General features: G+C 50.2%; 1 protein-coding gene across 9 annotated transcripts; it reads left to right on the forward strand.

Moving 5' to 3' along the window:
* Positions 1-23,251, forward strand: HDAC6 (histone deacetylase 6). Of its 9 annotated transcripts, none has more exons than XM_054544518.1 (29): positions 1-21; positions 930-1,041; positions 1,127-1,255; positions 1,385-1,473; positions 3,684-3,768; positions 3,878-3,918; positions 4,622-4,718; positions 4,863-4,960; positions 6,284-6,388; positions 6,509-6,577; positions 12,697-12,823; positions 12,932-12,997; positions 13,091-13,150; positions 13,219-13,308; positions 13,645-13,751; positions 13,836-13,903; positions 14,143-14,308; positions 14,397-14,525; positions 14,721-14,889; positions 15,595-15,728; positions 16,306-16,374; positions 16,486-16,678; positions 18,377-18,526; positions 20,895-21,069; positions 21,187-21,863; positions 21,947-22,060; positions 22,197-22,343; positions 22,441-22,569; positions 22,819-23,251. In XM_054544518.1, exons 2-29 carry the CDS (start codon positions 949-951, stop codon positions 22,885-22,887), a joined length of 3,645 nt encoding a protein of 1,214 aa, XP_054400493.1. In that variant the 5' UTR covers positions 1-21; positions 930-948; the 3' UTR covers positions 22,888-23,251. The 9 variants fall into 9 exon arrangements, with proteins under 9 accessions (XP_054400493.1, XP_024096307.2, XP_054400492.1 ...); XM_024240539.3 differs by having other exon boundaries at positions 11-202; XM_054544517.2 differs by lacking the exon at positions 1-21 and adding an exon at positions 74-223.
* The last annotated feature ends 445 nt before the right edge of the window (positions 23,252-23,696 follow it).

Genomic DNA, 23,696 nt, shown 5'->3' on the forward strand with positions numbered 1-23,696 from the left:
CCGCTTGTGAGCTCGCGAGAGGTGTGGCTCGCGCGAGGGGCGCGGCCTTGAGGAACGGTCCCCTCTGGAGGCGGGATCTGGGCGGGCAGTCGAGAGACCAGGCCCAATGGAAAAGAAAGGCCCGGGCGCTCGCGTCTCCACGGGTCGCCAGAAACTTGGCGGAGCGAGCCAAGGGCGGAGTTTGAGAAAGGGGCTGCGTCCAGTGAGTGGAGCGGCGAGTACAGTGCGTCGACGGCGGAGGCGGGAAGGGGGCGGAGGCCGACCGAAGGCGGCTAGGGACTGGCTGAAGGGGGTTAGCGAAACGTTAGCGGTCGAGTCTGGGCAGGGGGTGGAGCTGGTTGAAGGAACGGGGCAGTCCCCTGAGGAGCGGGGCTGGTTGAAACGCTAGGGGCGGGATCTGCCCGAGTGGAAGGTACCGGTCCGGCCCGATAAGGGGTGGAGTTAAGTGAATCGTTAAGGGTGGAGTCGAGACCGGGGCCGGCTGAGTGAAAGGGTGGGTGATTATCCCGGGAGATAGGCCGAAAGGGCCGGTTCGTGAAGGAATGGGGTCTGGGCCGGGCTTAGAGGGTCTGGGAATGGGGCTTAGGAGAGTAGAAGGGGCGGTGATTGGTTGGAAAGGGCAGGCCCTAAAACGGACTGAGTGAGTCCGGGGGCTCATTGCTCCGTGAAAGGGCAAGACCAGGGAGAGAGAATCGTGTAAAAGGGGTGGAGTCTAGCGGGCCGGGCGGGGCCAGGTAGAGTGGCCACCTGAGTGGATGGAGAAGGCCTGAGAGAGGCGGAGTTTGGAAGGCTGTGGAGAATCAGATCGCGTAAGGAATGGAATCTAATAGAGGGGGCGGAGCCTGGAAAAGGGCAGAGAGGTGGGGTCCTCAGGGCACACTAACCCCCTCACATACCCACGCTCCCCCCCACCCCCTGAACCGCGGCAGGGGCCAAGCCTCCTCAACTATGACCTCAACCGGCCAGGATTCCACCACAACCAGGCAGCGAAGAAGTAGGCAGAACCCCCAGTCGCCCCCTCAGGACTCCAGTGTCACTTCGGTGAGGCCCTAGACCCGCCCTGATGAGGGGGAGAGGGAGCAAGTTGGTCATGCCCTGGACTCTGACCCTTCTCTCTGATTCACAGAAGCGAAATATTAAAAAGGGAGCAGTTCCCCGCTCCATCCCCAATCTAGCGGAGGTAAAGAAGAAAGGCAAAATGAAGAAGCTCGGCCAAGCAATGGAAGAAGATCTAATCGTGGGACTGCAAGGGATGGTGAGCAGGGCCTGGCTGCAGTTTAGCCTCGTATGACAATCAAAACCCAAAGGTTCCCCACCCTGGACAGTTCCCTCTGACTCAGGGCCTAAAATGGATCTGTGTCTCCTTTTTTTTTTTCCTCTGCAGGATCTGAACATTGAGGCTGAAGCACTGGCTGGCACTGGCTTGGTGTTGGATGAGCAGCTAAATGAATTCCATTGCCTCTGGGATGACAGGTGAGGCCGGGTCCTCCAGGCTGTCTCCAAACCACAAAAATAACACACACTTACAGCCCATTAGCAAGAATAAATCTTTTCTTACCCCAGCCTGGATACTGGAAGCAGATGATTTGGGGAGGTAGGGCTCACACTTGAAAGGGTTCTTCTATGTAGCTAACAAACATTTATTGAGTGCCTATTGTGTGCCAAGAGTTGGTGATACAAATGTACCAAACAACAGACAGGGTCTCTTCTCTAGGAGCGGATTGGTGAGTAGGAGGGCAGATCATTAAACAGCCAACAGCAGTATGAGGTGTTTAATGAAGACAGACTTAAGACCAGGGGATTCAAGGGTGTATGATAGAGGATCCTAAACTAATATCCAGGCTTCCCAGAAGCCTTTATAGAGGAAGAGACGTTTGTACTGAAACAGAAGGATGAAACCTCCGATTTGCTTTACTTTTCAAAAAGAATCAGCAAATCCTTTTGGCTATATGTTCAAAATATATTCACCATCTGACCTCTCCTCACCACTTCCACTGCCACCATCATCATCACTCACCTAGACTTGCAGAGGCCTCCCTGGTCCCCTACTTCCAACCTCACCTCTATTATCTGTTCATGCAGCAACCTAAAAAAATATGTATGAGATGATGTCTTTGTTAAAATACTTTAAGGAGGCCAGGCATGGTGGCTCACGCCTATAATCCCAGCACTTTGGGGGGCCAAGGCAGGTGGATCACTTGAGGTCAGGAGTTCGAGACCATTCTGACCAACACGGTGAAACACTGTCTCTACTAAAAATACAAAAATTAGTCGGGCGTGGTGGCGCACACCTGTAATCCTAGCTACTTGGTAGGCTGAGGCAGGAGAATCGCTTGATCCTGGGAGGCGGAGGTTGCAGTGAGCCGAGATTGTGCCATTGCACCCCAGCCTGCGCAACAAGAGCAAAACTCTGTCTCAAAAAATAAAAAAAAAAAGAAGTACTTTAAGGGCAAACTGTTGCCCTCAAGGTAAAGTCCAAATTTTTCATCCTGGCCTCAAAGGTTCCACATGATCTGACTCCACATCACTCTGTGACCTCATCAGCCAATCCTTCTCTCCCACACTAGTCCCCTTGTTCTTCCAATATGCCAGGCACCCTCTTGCCTCTGGTCTGTACCCTGACCAATCCCTTTCCCAGAGATTCTTTTCGGCCTTCTCCTCTTCCAGCTACCTTTCACATCCCAATGAAACTTTCTCAGAGAAGGTTTTGCCTGGCCAAACCCTACCCCAATACCTGATCTCATTTTCCTAGCCCATGACATTGTTTGCTAATTATCATACATGTGTGTTTACCAATTAACATCTATATCCCTTATCCCAACCTAAGACTAACTTACTATGGGAAAAAGACTTCTTTTATGGAATACCTATTTACAATCTATTGAGGAGCTAGGGATACAGCAGTAAACAAAACAAACAAAAGCTTGTGTCTTCAGGGTAAAGGGGGAAGACAGACAAAAAATAAAAAATAAATGATACACTGTGGTAGAAAGAGCAGTGTTATGGAGAAGCAGTAAAGGGAGGATAGTAGGAGAAAGTACAGTGGAGGAGACTTCAATTTTAAATAGGCTGGTCAGGGAAGGCCTCACTATTTGAGCAGGGATCTGAAGAGGTGAAGGAGTAAGTCATGGAGACAGTTGGAGGAAGAGTATTCTAGGCGGGGGTTTGGGGGGCCAGCTAGAGTAAAGTTCTAGGGCTGGCTGAAGAGTATTTGGTTCAACTGAGAACCAGGGAAGAGACCAGTGTAGGTGAAGCGAAGCAAAGGAAAGAGGGAGAGGTAGGAGATGGGGTCAGAGAGGTGATGGAGGACAGATTGTTTAGGGCCTTCTGGGCATGGGGAATACTTGGCTTTTACTCAGAATGGGATGGGAGCCTCGAAGGGACATGAACTGATTAGGGTTTTAACCGGTGTCTGGCTGCTATGCACAGAAAGGACTGTTGAGGTGGCGAGGGTCGAAGCAGGGAGGCCAAGGAGATGCCGCCACAGCCCAGGCGGGAGGGTATGGTAATAGCAGTGACAGTGGTGAGGAGAGGGTCACACACCAGAGCTGATGGGAAGCAGGACTGACACCACAGTTTTGGGGTAAGCAGCTGTGGAAGGGTGGATGGGGAGATGTGGAGAGAGCAGATGTGGAGCTCCCCAGTGTCCTCATGCATCTGTGACTGTGCCTCCATCTCGCCAGCTTCCCGGAAGGCCCTGAGCGGCTCCATGCCATCAAGGAGCAACTGATCCAGGAGGGCCTCCTAGATCGCTGCGTGTCCTTTCAGGTAAGGCCCCCAAGCCAACACTCTGGGTGAAGGGCAGGGAGCTGACCTGACCTGGGCGCAGCCCATGCCTTAACCCTTTATCCCCCCTTTATTCCTCATCTCTCCCCAGGCCCGGTTTGCTGAAAAGGAAGAGCTGATGTTGGTTCACAGGTGAAGGCTTGGGAGCCTTGTAGGGATGGGGAGGAGCCTGCCCTGGACAAACCAGGGCAAGCTAAACGCTTTGGGAAGGAATGTCATGGTCTCTGTGGCCAGCCTTGGGCAAGTCACTGAGCCTCTCTGAATCTGTGTCATCGCCTGTAACAAGGGGACCAGTAAACATAAGTTCCTCAGGAGAGTTTGATGTGTGTCAGGTGCTTAGAACAGGGCCTGATATATAATCAGCCCATGATGAGCTATTACTGTTATCACGATCTGATTGTGTGAATAGATGGTGGATGTGTGGACAGAGTGATCGGGGTTCCCCCAGGGGCTGCAGGAACCCAGATTTAGAGGCCTGGTGCTATGTGGCTTGAGGAAAGCTACCTTCCAGAGCAGGTATCTGAGCTGAACTTTAAGAGGAGAAAAAGAGTGAGTCAGATGAAGAGGGTGACTGAGGGAAGGGAAAAACAGACAGCTGGACCAGTGTGGCCAAAGGCCTGAAAGTAGGATTTGGTGTGGCTATTGCAGGGGAGCAGAAAATATTACTGGAACTGAGGCGGGCTAGGGAAGAAACAGAATGTGTCTTATATCCTGGCTATTCCTTCAGGTTGACAGTTAGGGGAGCCAAGCCCTAATTTGACCAGGGGGTTGGTGTATGGACAGCTCAGCTGGGGAAGAGACAGGGCCCTGAATCTCATCTCCCATCTGTGTCTAGCCTAGAATATATTGATCTGATGGAAACAACCCAGTACATGAATGAGGGAGAACTCCGTGTCCTAGCAGACACCTACGACTCAGTTTATCTGCATCCGGTATGGATGAGAACTCTGGGGGCAGGGAATGGTGGCAATCTTGGGGTCCCCATCCCTATGCTCACCCCACCCTGGGGGAAGCAGCTGAGTGGATAGGGCTGTTCTCTCCCTTATTCCCTTTCTGGCTCCCCACTGTCTCTCCAGAACTCATACTCCTGTGCCTGCCTGGCCTCAGGCTCTGTCCTCAGGCTGGTGGATGCGGTCCTGGGGGCTGAGATCCGGAATGGCATGGCCATCATTAGGTAGGACTCTACAGCATTTGACTTTTTACATTGTTTTAAAGTCCTTCCTTCAAGTGTAAAATGTATTAATATGGGTAATATATTCATGTGATTCAAGAATCCAAAGGTACAAAAGAGAATGTAATTAAAAATCTTGTCTCCCATCCTTGTCACCCAGACACCTGCTTCCTCTCATGGGACGTAGTCATTGGAACCACTGACTCTTGTGTCCTCCCATAAAGTCTTATTCAAGAAATAAATACCATATTTCATTGATTCTAAGGTGTACATTTTTTCATATCTGTAACATCTTGAAATCCAGATGCATCTTACAAACAGTGACATCTCAGAATTCCATTGGCAGTATTTTCTGCTTCGTTTTTGGCATGTAAAATCATGGTACATCTTATCATCATTGGCATCCCAGAACTGATGAAATGCAAAAGCTTTCTCCTCCCTCCCCTTTTTTTAACCACAAATGGTAGTAACATGACATACTCCCTTCATACCATCTTTTCACTTACACATCTTGGAAACCTGTCTCTAACAGTATGTATCTTGGAGCCCGGTAGAACACCACTGTGTAAATGCACTCTATGTTAATCAGTCCCCAACTAATGGGCAATTTGGTTCTCCCCAGTCATTTGCTGTTTTAAAAAAATGCTACAGCAAATATGCTAGTACCTTTAAAAATAAAATTTTATTTTATACTAACATAAAATAAAAATGTTACTTCACCCTTTTTAAAATACAGGTTGTGGGCTAAGTTCCTGCAACAGAATGACTGGGTATGAGAATGAATGCATTGATCATTTTATTTTTATTTTTATTTATTTATTTATTTTGAGACAGAGTCTCGCTCTGTCACCAGGCTGGAGTGCAGTGACGCAATCTTGGCTCACTGCAACCTCTGCCTCCCGGGTTCAAGTGATTCTCCTGCCTCAGCCTCCCAAGTAGCTGGGACTACAGTCGCCCGCCACCACACCCAGCTAATTTTTTGTATTTTTAGTAGAGACGGGGTTTCACCATGTTGGCCAGGATGGTCTCGATCTCTTGACCTCGTGGTCCACCCGCCTCGGCCTCCCAAAGTGCTGGGATTACAGGCCTGAGCCACCGCACCCAGCCTTTATCATTTTAATGAACATTTTCAAATCTCTTTTGGAGACAGGGGTAGATTGGCAGGGGGTGAGAGTTTGAAGGCCTCCATTACTCAGTTCCTGGCAGATTTTTAGGCATCAGCATTAAAGGAATTGGTGGTCCAGGATTAGAGAGCAGGGGACAGTCTGTCTCTGCAGAGGAGGACCCCTCACATACTCCAAGCTGTTACTTTCTTGTCTTGCCCAGGCCTCCTGGACATCATGCCCAGCACAGTCTTATGGATGGCTATTGCATGTTCAACCACGTGGCTGTGGCAGCCCGCTATGCTCAACAGAAACACCGCATCCGGAGGTCAGCAACAGAGGGCAGATGTGATGGGGGTGGCATGGGGTGGGGTGTCCTGGTCTGGGCTCTTCCCCCAGATTCACCTTGATCCCCTTGCACAGAGTCCCCTCTCTCTCCTGCTCCTAGGGTCCTTATCGTAGATTGGGATGTGCATCATGGTCAAGGAACACAGTTCACCTTCGACCAGGACCCCAGGTATACCCCGACTCCCACCTAGGTGCTAGACTCCCAGCCACTACCCACCCTTACAGGCCCAGCCAGAAGGGGTCCAGAAGGAGGAAAGGGCATTCACATTCATGGGGCCTATCCTGGGATCAGGATCTGTGCTACTTTCTGTGTGTCTGCCGTCTCTCCTAATTTCATTCTGAGGCAGGGACTATTGGGTTCCCTATTTTACAGATAGGGGGACTGAGGCTTATAGGTTAAGAGGTCACACAGAGAAGAACTGGGAGAGATGGGATTTGACCCACAAATATTTGAAGATCTTATTCACTGATTAACCCTTGGGTTAGAGTGAACCTTAAATTACTGCTTTATTTTTTCTGATTAGGATAATGCTTCAAAGTGTTTGTTTATCCTTTCAGTAGATAGTAAAAAACAAATATAAATAAATAAATAACAAACTATTTGTTTAAAGAAATTAAATAATACAGAAGTGTCTGAAGTAGTAAGTCTCCTCTAATTTCCATTACCTCAAAAATAAGTGTTGACAGTTTAGGTTATATCCTTACAGATTTTTTCTATAGATGTCTGAATTTTTATTATTATTGTTATAATTATTAATAACACACTGCCTAATGGAATAATTCTCCACATGTTCTTTGACAACTTGCTTTATTCATTTAACAGCATATCTGGGACATTTCTCCATGTTAGTACCTCTTAAAGTATCTTGTTCTTTGTAGTATTCAATTTTATGACTGTACCTCTGGTTATTTAACCCCAGGACTTTTAAGATGCTTCCCAGTTTTTGCTATTACAGGCACTTCTACCGTGAATAGTCTAGTAAATATGTAATTCTGCACTTCTCTGAGTCTATTTGTAGGATGAATTTCTAACAGTGGGTTGCTTGGGCCAGAGAGTCAGCATACTTAAAAGTCTGGTATACACTGCCAGACTTCCCTCCAGGAGGGGACGGGAGGGGACCAGCTTACCCTTCCTGCAGAAAGTGATTGAGCAAGTCCTTGTCAGTAGGGGACATTACTAAGTACATGTTGAGTATCCCTTATATGAAGTGCTTGGAACCAGAAGTATTTCAAATTTCAGATTTTTTTCAGATTTTGAAATATTTATATTATACTTAGTGGTTGAGCATCCCTAATCTGAAAACCCAAAATCCGAAATACCCCAATGAGCATTTCCTTTGAGCATCATGTTGGCCTTCAAAAAGTTTAGGATTTTAGGGCCAGGTGAAGTAGCTCACGCCTGTAATCCCAGTACTTTGGGAGGCCGAGGCAGGCAGATCACCTGAGGTCAGGAGTTCAAGATCAGCTTGGCCAACATGGTGAAACCCCGTCTCTACAAAAATACAGAAAAATTAGCCAGGTGTGGTGGCACACACCTGTATTTCCAGCTACTCAGGAGGCTGAGGCAGGAGAATCACTTGAACCCAGGAGGCAGAGGTTGCAGTGAGCTGAGATCGCACCACTGCACTCCAACCTGGGTAATAGACTGAGACCCCATCTTAAAAAAAAAAAAAAGTTTAGGATTTTACAGCATTTCAGATTTCAGATTTCTAGGTTAGGGATGCTCAACCTGTAGTAGTTTTATCTAGCCTTCTACCCAGCTGACTACAGAGAATCCACTTATCCAAGACATTTTACATCTGAAGAATCCAATTCAGGTTGGTTGTTCTCTAGACATTGCTTTATTATTTTCCAGCATTCAGTGTTCCTGACAGGTGTCTGCTTTTCATTCCTTTCCAAGTAATCTACTTTCCTCTCTGCAAGGTTATCTTGGTGTTTTTTTTTTTTAATTATTAGACAGGGTATCACTCTGTCACCCAGGCTGGAGTATAGTAGCATGATCGTAGCCCACTGTAACCTCAAACTCCTGGGCTCAAGCAATCCTCCTGCCTCAGCCTCCCAAGTAGCTAGGACTGCAGGCATGTGCCACCACACCAGGCTAATTTTTTAAATTATTTGTAGAGACAGGGTCTCACTATGTTGCCCAGACTGGTCTCGAACTCCTGACCTCAAGTGTCCTCCCACTGCAGCCTCTCAAAGCACTGAGATTACATGCATGAGCCACTGTACCTAGCCTTGATGTTCTAAACTTTTACCCTGGCCTTTTCACTCTGTTTAATAGTAGGTAGACATTTTACATCTGAAGATTCATGCTTTTCTTAAATTCTTGGAAATTATTTTCTATTAGATCTTTGATAATTTCTTCTTTGTTTTCTCTGTTCTCTTTCTAGGACTTCTGTTAGTCAGATGTTAGACTTCCTGGGTTGATCCTCTATGTCTCTCTCTTTTTTATTATTTATTTATTTATTTATTTGAGACAAGGTCTTGCTCTGTTGCCCAGGCTGGAGTACAGTGGCACAAATACGACTCACTGCAGCCTCGACCTCCCGGGCTCAAGCAGTCCTCATGCCTCAGCCTCCTGAGTAGCTGGGACCACAGGTGCACACCAGCATACCCAGCTAATTTTTTAATCTTTTGTAGAGACGGGGTCTCACCATGTTGCCCAGGCTTCTTATTTTTTGTCTCATGTTTTCTGTCTCTTTTTTCTTTTGCTGTGACCTGGGAGATTTTGTCAACTTTATCTTCAAGCCCTTCTGTTGAATTATGTATTTAGATATTCTGTTAAACTCCAAAAGCTCTTTCTTCCTCTCTGTTTCTATGTCCTCTCATTCCTGATCTTGTTTTTATAGAGTATGGATTAGAAGTGCCGGCTGGGTGCAGTGGCTCATGCCTGTAATCCCAGCACTTTGGGAGGCCGAGGTGGGTGGATCATTTGAGGCCAGGAGTTCGAGACTAGCCTGGCCAACATGGTGAAACCCCATCTCTACTAAAAATACAAAAATTACCCAGATGTGATGGTGCGCACCTGTAATCCCAGCTACTCAGGAGGCTGAGGGAGGAGAATCGCTTGAACCCAGGAGGCGGAGGTTGCAGTGAGACAAGATCATGCCACTGCACTCCAGCCTGGGCGATAGAGGGAGACCCTGTCTCAAAAAAGGAAGTGCCTTAAGTTTCTTCTGTTGTCTGAATTATGTCTCTTTATTCTGAGGCTGGTTGAATTATTTTTTTTTTGGTCCTTCTCTTTTATGCTGATGGTTTTCCTCAAATGTCTAGCAATCCTTATTTGGCTATTTATACCCAAGAATGAAGGCCCATTGTAGGGGGCTGTCAGAGGACTACTCTGCTGCAGTGTTTGTAGGTCTGTTTTCCTGAAAGGCATTTCCCCAGAATGGGGACAGGGAATGTCCACTGACAGGTTGCAACTTTAGCAAGTGTGGGCAAGGACCTGGGCATTAGATGGGATCCTGCCAGATGTCAGAACAAAGGAGGCCTCTTCTTTGGGGTAACATCTCTTTTTTCCCTCAGCCTTTCCAAAGGTGTGTCTGTTGTACTTATCTTTTCCAGTCTAGCTTTGGGCTTTGTTGGTCATCTCTACTGTTTTATTATGGTGGGTTTTTAATACTTCATTAATTTTTCTGGTTTTATCTTTATTAATTTTTTCCTCCAACGTTCTTTATTTTGTTCATTTCTGGCTTCTGGAATTTAATGCTTCAACATTTATCAACTCATTGGCCGATCTCATTTCATCTATACCTGTACCCACTGCCCTCTTCTTGTTTTCCTTCAAAGCTAATCCCAGATACCATATAATTTCTCCTGTAAATATTTCAGAATGCATCTCTAAAATATAAGTACACTTTTTTAGAAAAGCATTACCTTAGTATCAATACCTGAAAATTAGCAATAATTATTTTTTTAATCTGCCAAGGGTCTGTCATTCAAAAAATTCTTTAATATCATTAATCATTCTTTTTGTTTGAATAAATGCATAGGAGGCTATAGCTGTGTGTTCTTTCATGGGTACACTATTGATTACACACACAGATGTGAAATACTGTGAATATATTCAGTGCATTCTTCCTTATGAACAAACATGTGTAAACAAACAAACAAAAAGAACATGTCCATGCCCTTGGATCTCCCAGCTCCCCATCTCTCAGTCTCTGAACTCCAGCAGCAGGGAGACAAACTGGATAATCCTTAAAATACTGTTGTGAAGACAAGGAAAGCAGATGATCTAAAACTAAGTAGTTAAAAGAAACAAGTAACTTTGTTGCATTGGTGATTCAGTGAATTGGCTCTTCAGAAGGGATTTTGTGTGCATTGACCTGGATCTGTACTGGATTTCTCCAGGAAGGAAACCTCAGGTTATCTTGGGTGCCCGCTTATCCTGCTCAGCATGAGACAGAGCACCCTGGGGCCCCTGGAATCTCAAGTCTACTTTCTAGATGATTCATTGAAGTCTCTTATTCTCTGACATCCTTCCACTCTCTCTTTCTGGGTTGCTGTTTGTTTACAATTTCTTTACTGTATTTTGACTGGGGTGGTAGGAGGGTGAGGAAGTAAACCTGTGCTATCAATCCACCATTTAACTCGAAGGTGGTTGAACTTATTTTGAATTTCCCTTCTGTTTTCTTTTTAAACTTAGCTTGAATGCTAGTTCTGCTGTTTGTTGACTTTGATGGCTCTCTTTTAGAGTCAGCTTTCTTCAGATCTTTTCTTTATTCCTGTCTTCCCCAATGATATTTTTTTCTTTTTTTTTTTTTTTTTTTTTTTGGAGACAGAGTCACGCTCTGTCCCCCAGGCTGGAGGGCAGTGGCCCAATCTCGGCTCACTGCAACCTCCGCCTCCTGGGTTCAAGCAATTCTCCTACCTCCACCTCCCAAGTAGCTAGGATTACAGGCACACGCCACCACGCCCAGCAAATTTTTTGTATTTTTAGTAGAGATAGGGTTTCGCCATGTTGGCCATGCTGGTTTCGAGCTCCTGGCCTCTAGTGATCCGCCCACCTTGGCCTCCCAAAGTGCTGGGATTACAGGCGTGAGCCACTGCACCCAGCCCTCTGATGATAATGTTTATGTCCTACTGTGTTTCTCTTCCTCTAATGATTAACTTACTAAAAGTTTAGAACCAAGATTTATCTATCACTGTCAAAAATAAAGCAATCATCCTCCACCTACTCAAGACCAGAGCTTTTGCGTGTTTTTATTCCCCAATTCTAAGCTCTTTTCTTTCAGTTTTAAGAATCTTTTTATATCACTTGCATTAAATTTCACAACATTATCAACCCATTAAAATGTGACTCTTAAGTTTGTCTAGATTCAATGCATACCACTATTTCTTGCATTTCCCTAAAAAAGCTGCCTTAGATCCTCTCTGGAACAAAGCAGGGGGTAAATGACCAGATAAAAGGATGGATGGATGATAGATGATTCATTTTGCTTTCCCCAGTCAGAATTAAGCCCTCCCATGGCCCCTTGCTGGGCTTTCTGTCAAAACACGTGCATCGCATCTTTTCAGTATCTGTTTTGCGTGTCGGTCATTCTCACCCCTCTGAGTGCTCATTCTCTCGCCTATAAAATAGAAGTAGTAGTAGAGGTGGCCTGTAAGGCACTGGGGAAAAGGAACTGCCCTTTCACTGGCTTCATGACAGCCCCAGCCAGCACCCCCTCTCCAGTTCCACCCACAGAAGCAAGTCTCACCCCTACCCCCCAGGTCTCTCCACTTCCTGCTAGAGAATCACCCAGCTCCCCAGCCTGGCTTGAGGCTCTTTTCAGCCTTAGCTGGCTCCCCCCAGCTAAGAGCCCCATGCTCCATTTGGGCCTCCAGTGTCGCAGGGTTTGACCTGCTGTTACTACTACCTTTGTCATAGGGGCAGATAGTGGGCGGACATGATCTAGAGTACCCCACAGAGTCAGGAGCCCCCATGATCTGGGATAGACCCTAGAGCTGAGCCTGAAATTGGGTAGGCACTGAGGGGTCAGTGATGTTTGCTGAGGGAGAGGTTCTGGTGAGAGACTAAATGAATGAGCGAGTGAGGTAATGGATAAATAAAGATAAGAATGAAAAAATGATAAGATGATTAAATTGGTGACTGAATGTAAGAGTAAATTAATGGAAGAATGGATTCATGGATTAAATAATTAATGGGGAAATTAATGAATGAGAGAATGAACGAGTGGTTGAATGGGGAAATGAGTGGTAGAGGAAACTAGCAACTGTTGGGTTGGGGGTGTCTATGGGGATTGACTTCTCCAACTCTCTTACCTCTTTTTCTTCTGCCCCCAGTGTCCTCTATTTCTCCATCCACCGCTACGAGCAGGGTAGGTTCTGGCCCCACCTGAAGGCCTCTAACTGGTCCACCACAGGTTTCGGCCAAGGCCAAGGATATACCATCAATGTGCCTTGGAACCAGGTCAGCATCCACCCACCTCTGCCCCCAAAGTGAGGCCCAGCCCCGCCCTTCTGTCAGCAGCTCGGGACAGGTGGCTGAACATCCCCCATCACACTCCTGTGTCTGCAGGTGGGGATGCGGGATGCTGACTACATTGCTGCTTTCCTGCACGTCCTGCTGCCAGTCGCCCTCGAGGTCCTGGGGATCTGGGGTGTGTTGGGAGGAGGAGTGGCCTTGAAGGTTAGGCTGTGAGGGTAGGTAGCCTCATGGAGTCTGTTCCCCCTTCAGTTCCAGCCTCAGCTGGTCCTGGTGGCTGCTGGATTTGATGCCCTGCAAGGGGACCCCAAGGTAAGGCAGGCTCCCTGGGGTGGCAGGTGGGTTGCACGGAGCCAGGCTGACCCTCCATGTCCCCCCAGGGTGAGATGGCCGCCACTCCGGCAGGGTTCGCCCAGCTAACCCACTTGCTCATGGGTCTGGCAGGAGGCAAGCTGATCCTGTCTCTGGAGGTGAGTGACTCACCTTTGTCCCTCAGCCTGTGGATCCTGGAGGGCTTAAGAACGAAGCTTTCAAGTCCAACAGGAGTTCCTGGCCCAGGAATTCACTTACTAGCTGGACAACCTTGCATAAGTCACTTCACTTCTTTGTACCTCCGCTTTCCTTCTGTAAAACGAGCATAATAATGGTAATCACCTCATATCATTGTCCAGTGAATTCAGTGAGGCCCCCTTCTAAGTTCCTTGTTGCTTGACATTTGGTATGCACTCTTTTATTATCATCATTATTATTATTCCCTGGTCATGTCTGGTCCTTTCCTGATTCCCCTTCACAACTCCTTGCCCCAGGGTGGCTATAACCTCCACGCCCTAGCTGAAGGCGTCAGTGCTTCGCTCCACACCCTTCTTGGAGACCCTTGCCCCATGCTGGAGTCACCTGGTGCCCCCTGCCGGAGGTGAGCCCAGGTGGAGGAGGGGAAAGCGGGAGCGTCACTGCCTGCCCACATTCCTAGACATCATATTTTCTCCCTGCCCTGCAGTGCCCAGGCTTCAGTTTCCTGTGCTCTGGAAGCCCTTGAGCCCTTCTGGGAGGTTCTTGTGAGATCAAGTAGGAAGTGGGGTGTGGGCCTGGTGTGGGGTGGATGTGGGATGAGCCCTGGGGGAGACTGTCTTCAGACTTCCACTGACTTTACTGTGCTGCCTTGGTGGGAGAGGGTCAGGCCCTCTCTCTCCCTGGGCCCTGGTTTCAGGCCTCCCACCCCTTTTTCTGTTTGGGTCACCTGAGTTCCAGAGTATGACGGGGATTCAGATTGAGAGGGTAGGACAAACGTGGCCTCCCCCTTGTAGCTGATACCGTGGAGGGGGACAACATGGAGGAGGACAATGTAGAGAGCGAGGAGGAAGGACCCTGGGAGCCCCCTGCGCTCCCAATCCTGACATGGCCAGTGCTACAGTCTCGCACAGGGCTGGTCTATGACCAAAGTATGATGAATCACTGCAACTTGTGGGACAGGTAGGCATTTGGAGGGCTGGATGAGTAGGTGTTGGGGGTCCCTCCCCCTCAGGCACTAAGCCTCTACCTCTCGTTTCCCCACTGCTAGCCACCACCCTGAGGTACCCCAGCGCATCTTGCGGATCATGTGCCGTCTGGAGGAGCTGGGCCTTGCCGGGCGCTGCCTCACCCTGACACCGCGCCCTGCCACAGAGGCTGAGCTGCTCACCTGCCACAGGTCAGACCCCGGTGCCTGGGGTGGGTGGCTTCCCAGGACTGTGGATGAGGTCTCCGGGGCTGGAGCTTGGGTTTCCCCTCCTGGGGAGCTGCTGCAGGACTTGAGAGGGGCTGAAGTTCCTGTCTTGGGGGCGGGGCCCAGGGAGGGGACAGACACTCCTCACTGTCCTGCGGGTGCTCCTCTCTGTGCTTCCAGTGCTGAGTACGTGGGTCATCTCCGGGCCACAGAGAAAATGAAAACCCGGGAGCTGCACCGTGAGAGTTCCAACTTTGACTCCATCTATATCTGCCCCAGTACCTTCGCCTGTGCACAGCTTGCCACTGGCGCAGCCTGCCGCCTGGTAGAGGCTGTGCTCTCAGGAGAGGTGTGTCCTCTGTGGGCTGGGGAGAGGAGGACCTGGGGGAAATGGAAAAAGAGGGCCACCTGCTGTTTCTGGAGGCTCTGAGAGAGTCAAGCAGGGCCTGAGGAAAGGGGCCATGGGGAGGGGCAAGGGAGGGGGTGGGCCTAGAGGCTGGAGGAATAATGGAAGGAACTGGAGAAAGGGAAGGGTGGCCACGTGCGATGGCTCACGTCTGTAATCCTAGCACTTTGAGAAGCTGAGGTGAGCTCAGGAGGTCGAGGCTGCAGTGAGCCATGATGGCACCACTGCACTCTAGCCTGGGCAACAGAGTGAGACCCTGTGTCAAAAAAAAAAAAAAAGGCCGGGCGTGATGGCTCACACCTGTAATCTCAGCACTTTGGGAGGCCGAGGTGGGCGGATCATGAGGTCAGGAGATCGAGACCATCCTGGATAACATGGTGAAACCCTGTCTCCACTAAAAAACACACAAAAAATTAGCCGGGCGTGGCAGCAGGCACCTGTAGTCCCAGCTACTCAGGAGGCTGAGGCAGGAGAATGTCGGGAACCCGGGAGGCGGAGCTTGCAGTGAGCCGAGATCCCGCCACTGCATTCCAGCCTGGGCGACTGAGCGAGACTCCGTCTCAAAAAAAAAAAAAAAAAAGGTGGAAAGGAAGGTGAGGGCAAGCTTGAGGGCAGGCTGTCTGATCTTAGCACCCTGCTGCTTCCCAGGTTCTGAATGGAGCTGCTGTGGTGCGTCCCCCAGGACACCACGCGGAGCAGGATGCAGCTTGCGGTTTTTGCTTTTTCAACTCTGTGGCTGTGGCTGCTCGCCATGCCCAGGCTATCAGTGGGCGTGCCCTACGGTAAGGACTCCCTGGGGACCCCCCAAATCCTGATCCTTGTGGGGACCTGGATGCTCCCCCCAGCCCATTGCTTACTCATGCCCCATGGTCCAGCTCCCAGGACTTCCCCAGAAAGGAGTGAGGGTGCAGTCTTTACCCAGAGAAGGACCGAGGATGGAGCCTCTCAGTGCTTATTTAGATAGGACCCCCAGATCATGTTACCTGGGCACTTATAAAACAGGATCCAGGGTCCCACCCCAGCATTTCTGGCCTATAGCAGCTGCCTCGACAGAACCCAGGTCTAGGCTCCTGATGCATACTCTAGAAGACCCACGAACCAGCCCCCAGCATTAGCTGCCCAAGGCCCAGGGTCCAGTTCCCTAGCAATGACCCAGAAGAGCCCAGAGCCCAGCCCCGAGCACTTGCTCAGGCCTACCGGGAAGCCCTTGGGAACCAGGATCAGACTTTTCTCCTTAACTGATAGGACCCAGGGTCCTGCCACTCAGCACTAAATGCCCCTGCAGACCCCAGGGGTCTAGCCCAGCCCTCTTCCAGGGGGTGAGTATCCAAGGTTACTGAGGTGCTGTCTCCTCCCCAGAATCCTGATTGTGGATTGGGATGTCCACCACGGTAATGGAACTCAGCACATGTTTGAGGATGACCCCAGGTAAGGAGCTGCAGTCAGGGGCCGCAGTGTGATCAGGGAGGTGGGTGAGCACCTCAGGGGTACTGGAGCCCCTAACCAGCCATGGTCCCCTTCCCACCCCCTCCCCGGCAGTGTGCTATATGTGTCCCTGCACCGCTATGATCATGGCACCTTCTTCCCCATGGGGGATGAGGGTGCCAGCAGCCAGATCGGCCGGGCTGCGGGCACAGGCTTCACCGTCAACGTGGCATGGAACGGGCCCCGCATGGGTGACGCTGACTACCTAGCTGCCTGGCATCGCCTGGTGCTTCCCATTGCCTACGAGGTACAGCTCAGGATAGATCGCAGGATGTATGTGACACACCTGTGCAGGTGGCAGCCTGGACCTGCCTCCTCGGCATGTGTGTGTGACTACCACGTGGCTGATCATACGAGACAGCCCATGGGTGTTTAATGAGGTTACCAGGGCAGTTGGTGGCTGTGATCATCTTGTGTATTTGTGCACAGGTGGCTGTACATGACTGCCTTCTCTGTGTGACACTGTGTGAGTGACTGTCTTGACTGTGTGTGTGAGGGCCTTCTGACTATGCAGCAGTGGCCCGTGTCCTGGCTGGATCTGTGTTGTATGTGTGTGCCATCACAAGTGCTTGAGTATGTGCGTGTGCGACTCTGTGCAGGCAGGTATTTCTCACCTTTTCTCTGTGTGATGGGTGTGATATTGTATGTCACTAAATGCAACCATCTCTGTGACAGCCTGTGTGGGACCTTCTGGATGTGGAAGGCTGTGTGTGACAGCAGTCACTGTTTGGCTGTCTGCCCTGGCTGTTTGTGTGTATGTCTCTGACTGGGAGGTATCTGCCTTCCCTCTGTGTGAGCTGGGGGGCTGGTGGCTTGTGTATGGCTGACTCTGGGAGGGAGGGAAAGGGTGTGAGCACCGCTCTGTCACCCTGGGCGCCGGTGTGCATCTTTGGATCTGCATGTGCATCTGACTGTGCATGGGTAGCCAGGACAGCCTTCTGTGTGTGTACAACTGTATGTGCAAGTAACCAGCTCTTGTGGACACACCAGAGTGCATGTCGCTGTTGTGGCTGTGTGGTGATGGCATGTGTATGTGACTGTGCCGGGTGGCTGTGGGTTATTGTCCTCTTTGAGAAACTGTGTGTGTGTACATGACTAGTGCAGATATATAGTACTGGTCTATATGGTACTGTCTGTGTGGCAGTACGTGTGGCTCTGTGTGACCATCTTCTCTGTGTGTGGTGCTTGCTTTGCCATCTTCTGTTATGGAAGTGTGCAAGCACCTCTCTTTGGCACCATGTATAAAAAACCCTGTATCTTGTGTATGTGTGTCCCACGTTTGACCCTGGGGTATGTGTTTGTGAGGACATGTCTCTGTCTCTCTGTTTTTCATGTCACTCTCTTGACGTGTCATTCTGTCTCATGTCCCCATCTGTCTCTTTTTTTTTTTTTTTTTTTTTTGAAACGGAGTCTTGCTGTGTCACCCAGGCTAGAGTGCAGTGGTACAATCTCGGCTCACTGCCAGCTCCGCCTCCCGGGTTCACGCCATTCTCCTGCCTCAGTCTCCCGCGTAGCTGGGACTACAGGCGCCCGCCACCACGTCTGGCTAATTTTTTGTATTTTTAGTAGAGACAGGGTTTCACTGTGTTAGCCAGGATGGTCTCAATCTGACCTCGTGATCCACCCGCCTCAGCCTCCCAAAGTGCTGGGATTACAGGCGTGAGCCACCATGCCCGGCCCCTATCTGTCCCTTTCTGCCATCTCCATGTCTCTAAGTCTACATCTATTTCTTCTACCTCTGAGTCTGTATTTCTTCTCTTCCCCTCTTCATTTTCAGTCTCTGCTTTTGTGTCTCCTAGTCTCCAGGTTCTGTGTCTCCATCTCTCTGACTTGCATCTCCATGTCTTCATTTGTCCTTTTCTCCATGTCTCTGGGTCGCCATCACTTACTGCCTACCAAAAGCCCCTACCCTCATGCTTATACATCTCTTCTCTCCCTGCCTCAGTTTAACCCAGAACTGGTGCTGGTCTCAGCTGGCTTTGATGCTGCACGGGGGGACCCGCTGGGGGGCTGCCAGGTGTCACCTGAGGGTTATGCCCACCTCACCCACCTGCTGATGGGCCTTGCCAGTGGCCACATTATCCTTATCCTAGAGGTAACTCTCTCTTGGTCCCTCTTCCCACAGTGGGAGGGTAGTTTGGAAATGTTGGCACCATCACTCAGGACAGTTTCCTGAAATCTCCTTTGAGTGTCCCTGCCTGGGATTGTTGGCACATACTGGGTAGTAATAAGAATAACAGCAACATTAACATCCTTAATTGAGTGCTCACTATGTGCAGAGCACTCTTCTGAGCACTTCTTGTGTCTTATTCATTCAGTTACTTAGCAGAGCAGCCTTATGAGGTAGGGTCAGCTTACCTCATTATTTTCCTCTCTGAAGATCAGGGAAACTGAGGCACAAAGAGGTGTGATGACTAGCCTGAGATGGCACATTTACTGATGGCAGAACCAGGACTTGAACCCATGCAGCCTGGATCCAGGGTTTGTGCTTTTTACTCTACCTGAACTGCCTCTAACAAGTTCCTGGGACAAAGGAAATTCACTGACCTTTGTAAATGACTCAGTATCCCCACGCCCTGTGCCTCAGTTTCCTCATCTTTACGAGGCAGGCTAATCATGGAGGAATGCCTGGCATATGGTAAATGCTGGATCTTTTGGATCTGGTTTTTGTTTTGTTTTGTTTTGTGTGTGTGAGACAGAGTCTTGCTCTGTCACCCAGGCTAGTCTGCAGTGGCGTGATCTCAGCTCACTGCAGCCTCCACCTCCTGGGTTCAAGTGATCCTCCCACCTCAGCCTCCTGAGTCACTGGGATTACAGGCACCTGCCACCACGCCCAGCTAATTTTTGTATTTTTAGTAGAGATGGGGTTTCACCATGTTGGCCAGGCTGGTCTTGAGCTCCTGGCCTCAAGAAATCCACCCACCTTAGCCTCCCAGAGTGCTGGAATTACAGGTATGAGCCACCGCACCTGGCCCCTGGTTACTGTTATGCATTGTTCAGATATTAACCTGCTCAGCAACCTTCTGTGCTCTTATTTTCTTTTTCTTTCTTTCTTTTTTTTTTTTTTTTTTTTTGAGACGTTGTCTTGCTCTGTCGCCCAGGCTAGAGTGCAGTGGTGCGATCGCAGCTCACTGGGTTCAAGCAGTTCTCTGCCTCAGCCTCCTGAGTAGCTAGGATTACAGGCGCCTGCCACCACACCCGGCTAATTTTTTTGTATTTTTAGTAGAGATGGGGTTTCACCATGTTGGCCAGGCTGGTCTTGAATTCCTGACCTTGTGATCCACCCGCCTCAGCCTCCCAAAGTGTTGGGATTACAGGCATGAGCCACCGTACCTGCCTCTTTTTTTTTTTTTTTTTTTTCCTTTTGAGACAGAGTCTCGCTCTGTCACCCAGGCTGGAGTGCAAATGGCACTATCTCGGCTCACCGCAGCCTCCATCTCCCAGGCTTGAGCAAGCAATTCTCATGCCTCAGCCTCCCGAATAGCTGGGACTACAGGTGCGTGCCACCACGCCTGGCTAATTTTTGTATTTTTAGTAGAGATGGGGTTTCACCATGTTGGCCAGGCTGGCCTCAAACTCCTGACCTCAGGTAATCTTCCCGCCTTGGCCTCCCAAAGTGCTGGGATTATAGGGGTGAGCCACCACGCCCGGCCTGTGCTGTTATTTTCACCACTTTACAGATGAGGAAAATAAGTCACAGAGAAATTAATTGGCTTGCAAAAGTCCCACTTACTATGTGCCCAGTACTGCTTGTGACAGGACACAGTGGGAGTTAAGAACACAGATGACTCCATCAGAGAGCCCAAGTTCAAACCCCAGTGCTGCCTCTTCAGCTGTTATGACCTCGGACAAGTCATCTAACCACTCTGAGCCTCAGTTTCTTTATCTGTAAAAAGAATTGCGACTGGGATTCCTGTAAAGTGTAAAAAAAGTCAATACAGGAGTCCATGTGGAGAAAGAGTCCAGTTGTTCCTGTACTAGGTCAGGGCAGGGGCTTTTGTATGGGTTCACAGCAGTCGTCTTGTGCAGGTCAGGTCAGTGGTTACTGTATGATGTGAGGCCAGGGGTTCCTGGACAGTGTGAAGACGGATTTCTGTATGGCATGAAGGCAAGTTCCTGTATAGATTAGCGCCTGTGGTTGTGAGGATTGAGTTAATATGCATGAAGTACTTAAAATCGGGTCTGGCACACAGCAAACAATAAATGTCAGCTGTTACTAATGCTTTTATCAGTATTGTTATCTTGCACTTTACATCACAATTTACTCCCCACAACAACCACCTTACACAGTGGGTGCTGCCCATCTTAAAGGTGTGGGTTCTGTTCACTTGTTCCCAGTACTCCCCCTCCCTCTTCAGACTTTCAGGGCTCAGTAGGGAGGATTGGGGAGGCAGGACATGTTGCCCTCCAAATTCCCCAATGAACCCCCACCATACCTTTCCCTCCCCTTTTCCTTAACAAAGGGTGGCTATAACCTGACATCCATCTCAGAGTCCATGGCTGCCTGCACTCGCTCCCTCCTTGGAGACCCGCCACCCCTGCTGACCCTGCCACGGCCCCCACTATCAGGGGCCCTGGCCTCAATCACTGAGACCATCCAAGTCCATCGCAGATACTGGCGCAGCTTACGGGTCATGAGTGAGTGGATTTGGGGGCGATGGGGGGAACTCAGGGAAGGAGGGGGCTGAGGGGCAGGGATTAGAGGCAGGAAGGGGGACAGTACCCATACTCAAGGATCTCCCTCCCTGGTTCCAGAGGTAGAAGACAGAGAGGGACCCTCCAGTTCTAAGTTGGTCACCAAGAAGGCACCCCAACCAGCCAAACCTAGGTTAGCTGAGCGGATGACCACACGAGAAAAGAAGGTTCTGGAAGCAGGCATGGGGAAAGTCACCTCGGCATCATTTGGGGAAGAGTCCACTCCAGGCCAGACTAAGTCAGAGACAGCTGTGGTGGTCCTCACTCAGGACCAGCCCTCAGAGGCAGCCACAGGGGGAGCCACTCTGGCCCAGACCATTTCTGAGGCAGCCATTGGGGGAGCCATGCTGGGCCAGACCACCTCAGAGGAGGCTGTCGGGGGAGCCACTCCGGACCAGACCACCTCAGAGGAGACTGTGGGAGGAGCCACTGTGGACCAGACCACCTCAGAGGATGCTGTTGGGGGAGCCACGCTGGGCCAGACTACCTCAGAGGAGGCTGTAGGAGGAGCTACACTGGCCCAGACCACCTCGGAGGCAGCCATGGAGGGAGCCACACTGGACCAGACTACGTCAGAGGAGGCTCCAGGGGGCACCGAGCTGATCCAAACTCCTCTAGCCTCGAGCACAGACCACCAGACCCCCCCAACCTCACCTGTGCAGGGAACTACACCCCAGATATTTCCCAGTACACTGATTGGGAGTCTCAGGACCTTGGAGCTAGGCAGCGAATCTCAGGTAAGGCCCACCACACCCAGGTAGGGGCAAGAAGGGGCAAGACTCGGGCTTCTCTGATACATCTCTTACTTCTGCGTGTCCAGGGGGCCTCAGAATCTCAGGCCCCAGGAGAGGAGAACCTACTAGGAGAGGCAGCTGGAGGTCAGGACATGGCTGATTCGATGCTGATGCAGGGATCTAGGGGCCTCACTGATCAGGTGAGCTCAGGGAGAGGCTGGGACTGTGGCTTCCTTCTCTTGCCAATTTGTGTCTCCAGGTAGGAGCATGTGATGTATAAACATATAATGGGGAGATGGGGTCTTCAGCTTACCTAGTTTCACCCACCCACTCCAGGCCATATTTTATGCTGTGACACCACTGCCCTGGTGTCCCCATTTGGTGGCAGTATGCCCCATACCTGCAGCAGGCCTAGACGTGACCCAACCTTGTGGGGACTGTGGAACAATCCAAGAGAATTGGGTGTGTCTCTCTTGCTATCAGGTATGGAGCAGAGGAAGGGGATGGGGCGGAGGTTGGCCCGGGAGCAAACTGCAGGGGGATGCTGACCCCCACCTGACACTCACACCCCCAACCTCAGGTCTACTGTGGTCGTTACATCAATGGCCACATGCTCCAACACCATGGAAATTCTGGACACCCGCTGGTCCTCAGCTACATCGACCTGTCAGCCTGGTGTTACTACTGTCAGGCCTATGTCCACCACCAGGTGGGCCCTGGGTAGACCCTTCGACACGTGCACACTCACCCCCCACACACACACCCCTTCTGTGATTGGGTAAAGGGAGACCACAGGCCCCTCTGCATGGCTGCCTCATGTGATTATTTTGCATGGGGCGGGGGCTGTGGGATAGTCCAGAAGACAGAGTGGTTGAGGGCTGGAGTGGGGGCAGCCCTGCAGCCGAGGTAGAGGGGTCCTCACTCTCTCTCACCTGCCCTATTCTTGCCTCCTCCTCAGGCTCTCCTAGATGTGAAGAACATCGCCCACCAGAACAAGTTTGGGGAGGATATGCCCCACCCACACTAAGCCCCAGAATACGGTCCCTCTTCACCTTCTGAGGCCCACGATAGACCAGCTGTAGCTCATTCCAGCCTGTACCTTGGATGAGGGGTAGCCTCCCACTGCATCCCATCCTGAATATCCTTTGCAGCTCCCCAAGAGTGCTTATTTAAGTGTTAATACTTTTAAGAGAACTGCGACGATTAATTGTGGATCTCCCCCTGCCCATTGCCTGCTTGAGGGGCACCACTACTCCAGCCCAGAAGGAAAGAGGGGCAGCTCAGTGGCCCCAAGAGGGAGCTGATATCACGAGGATAACATTGGTGGGAGGGGAGTTAACTGGCAGGCATGGTAAGGTTGCATATGTAATAAAGTACAAGCTGTTAAAAAACCTGGAGAAAGCCTTTTGACTTTGAGCAGGTGGAGAACCCCACATCCCTGGCCAGCAGAGCCGATGAGTAATGAAGGAATGAGGGAGTGGGTCTCTGTCAGGTCAATCCCCTGCCCATCCATTGCCCCCAAAAAACTAACTGAAAATAGAGCAGCCATCTTGACTGGCTCCACGGGATATGAAATGGTAGAATCCATGAGAAAGTGGGTGCTTGCCTTATAAAAAGGAGCCTCACAGCCAGTCCCAGCCATACCCACACCCTAGGCTGAGAAGGCAAGAAAACTAGCAGGAAGTATCCTCACCAGGCCTGTTTCCCCACTGTCTCATTGGCCTGACTGGGGATGGCGGGAGGTCCAGGTTTAACTTGAATGTGGTGGTCATGGTAGCTTCTTGGCAGAAGGGGTGCCTGCCATTGACCAGAGGTGGGAAATTGGAGGACAGTCTG

The sequence above is a fragment of the Pongo abelii genome, chromosome X (assembly GCF_028885655.2).
Source record: "Pongo abelii isolate AG06213 chromosome X, NHGRI_mPonAbe1-v2.0_pri, whole genome shotgun sequence".
Taxonomy (NCBI): domain Eukaryota; kingdom Metazoa; phylum Chordata; class Mammalia; order Primates; family Hominidae; genus Pongo; species Pongo abelii.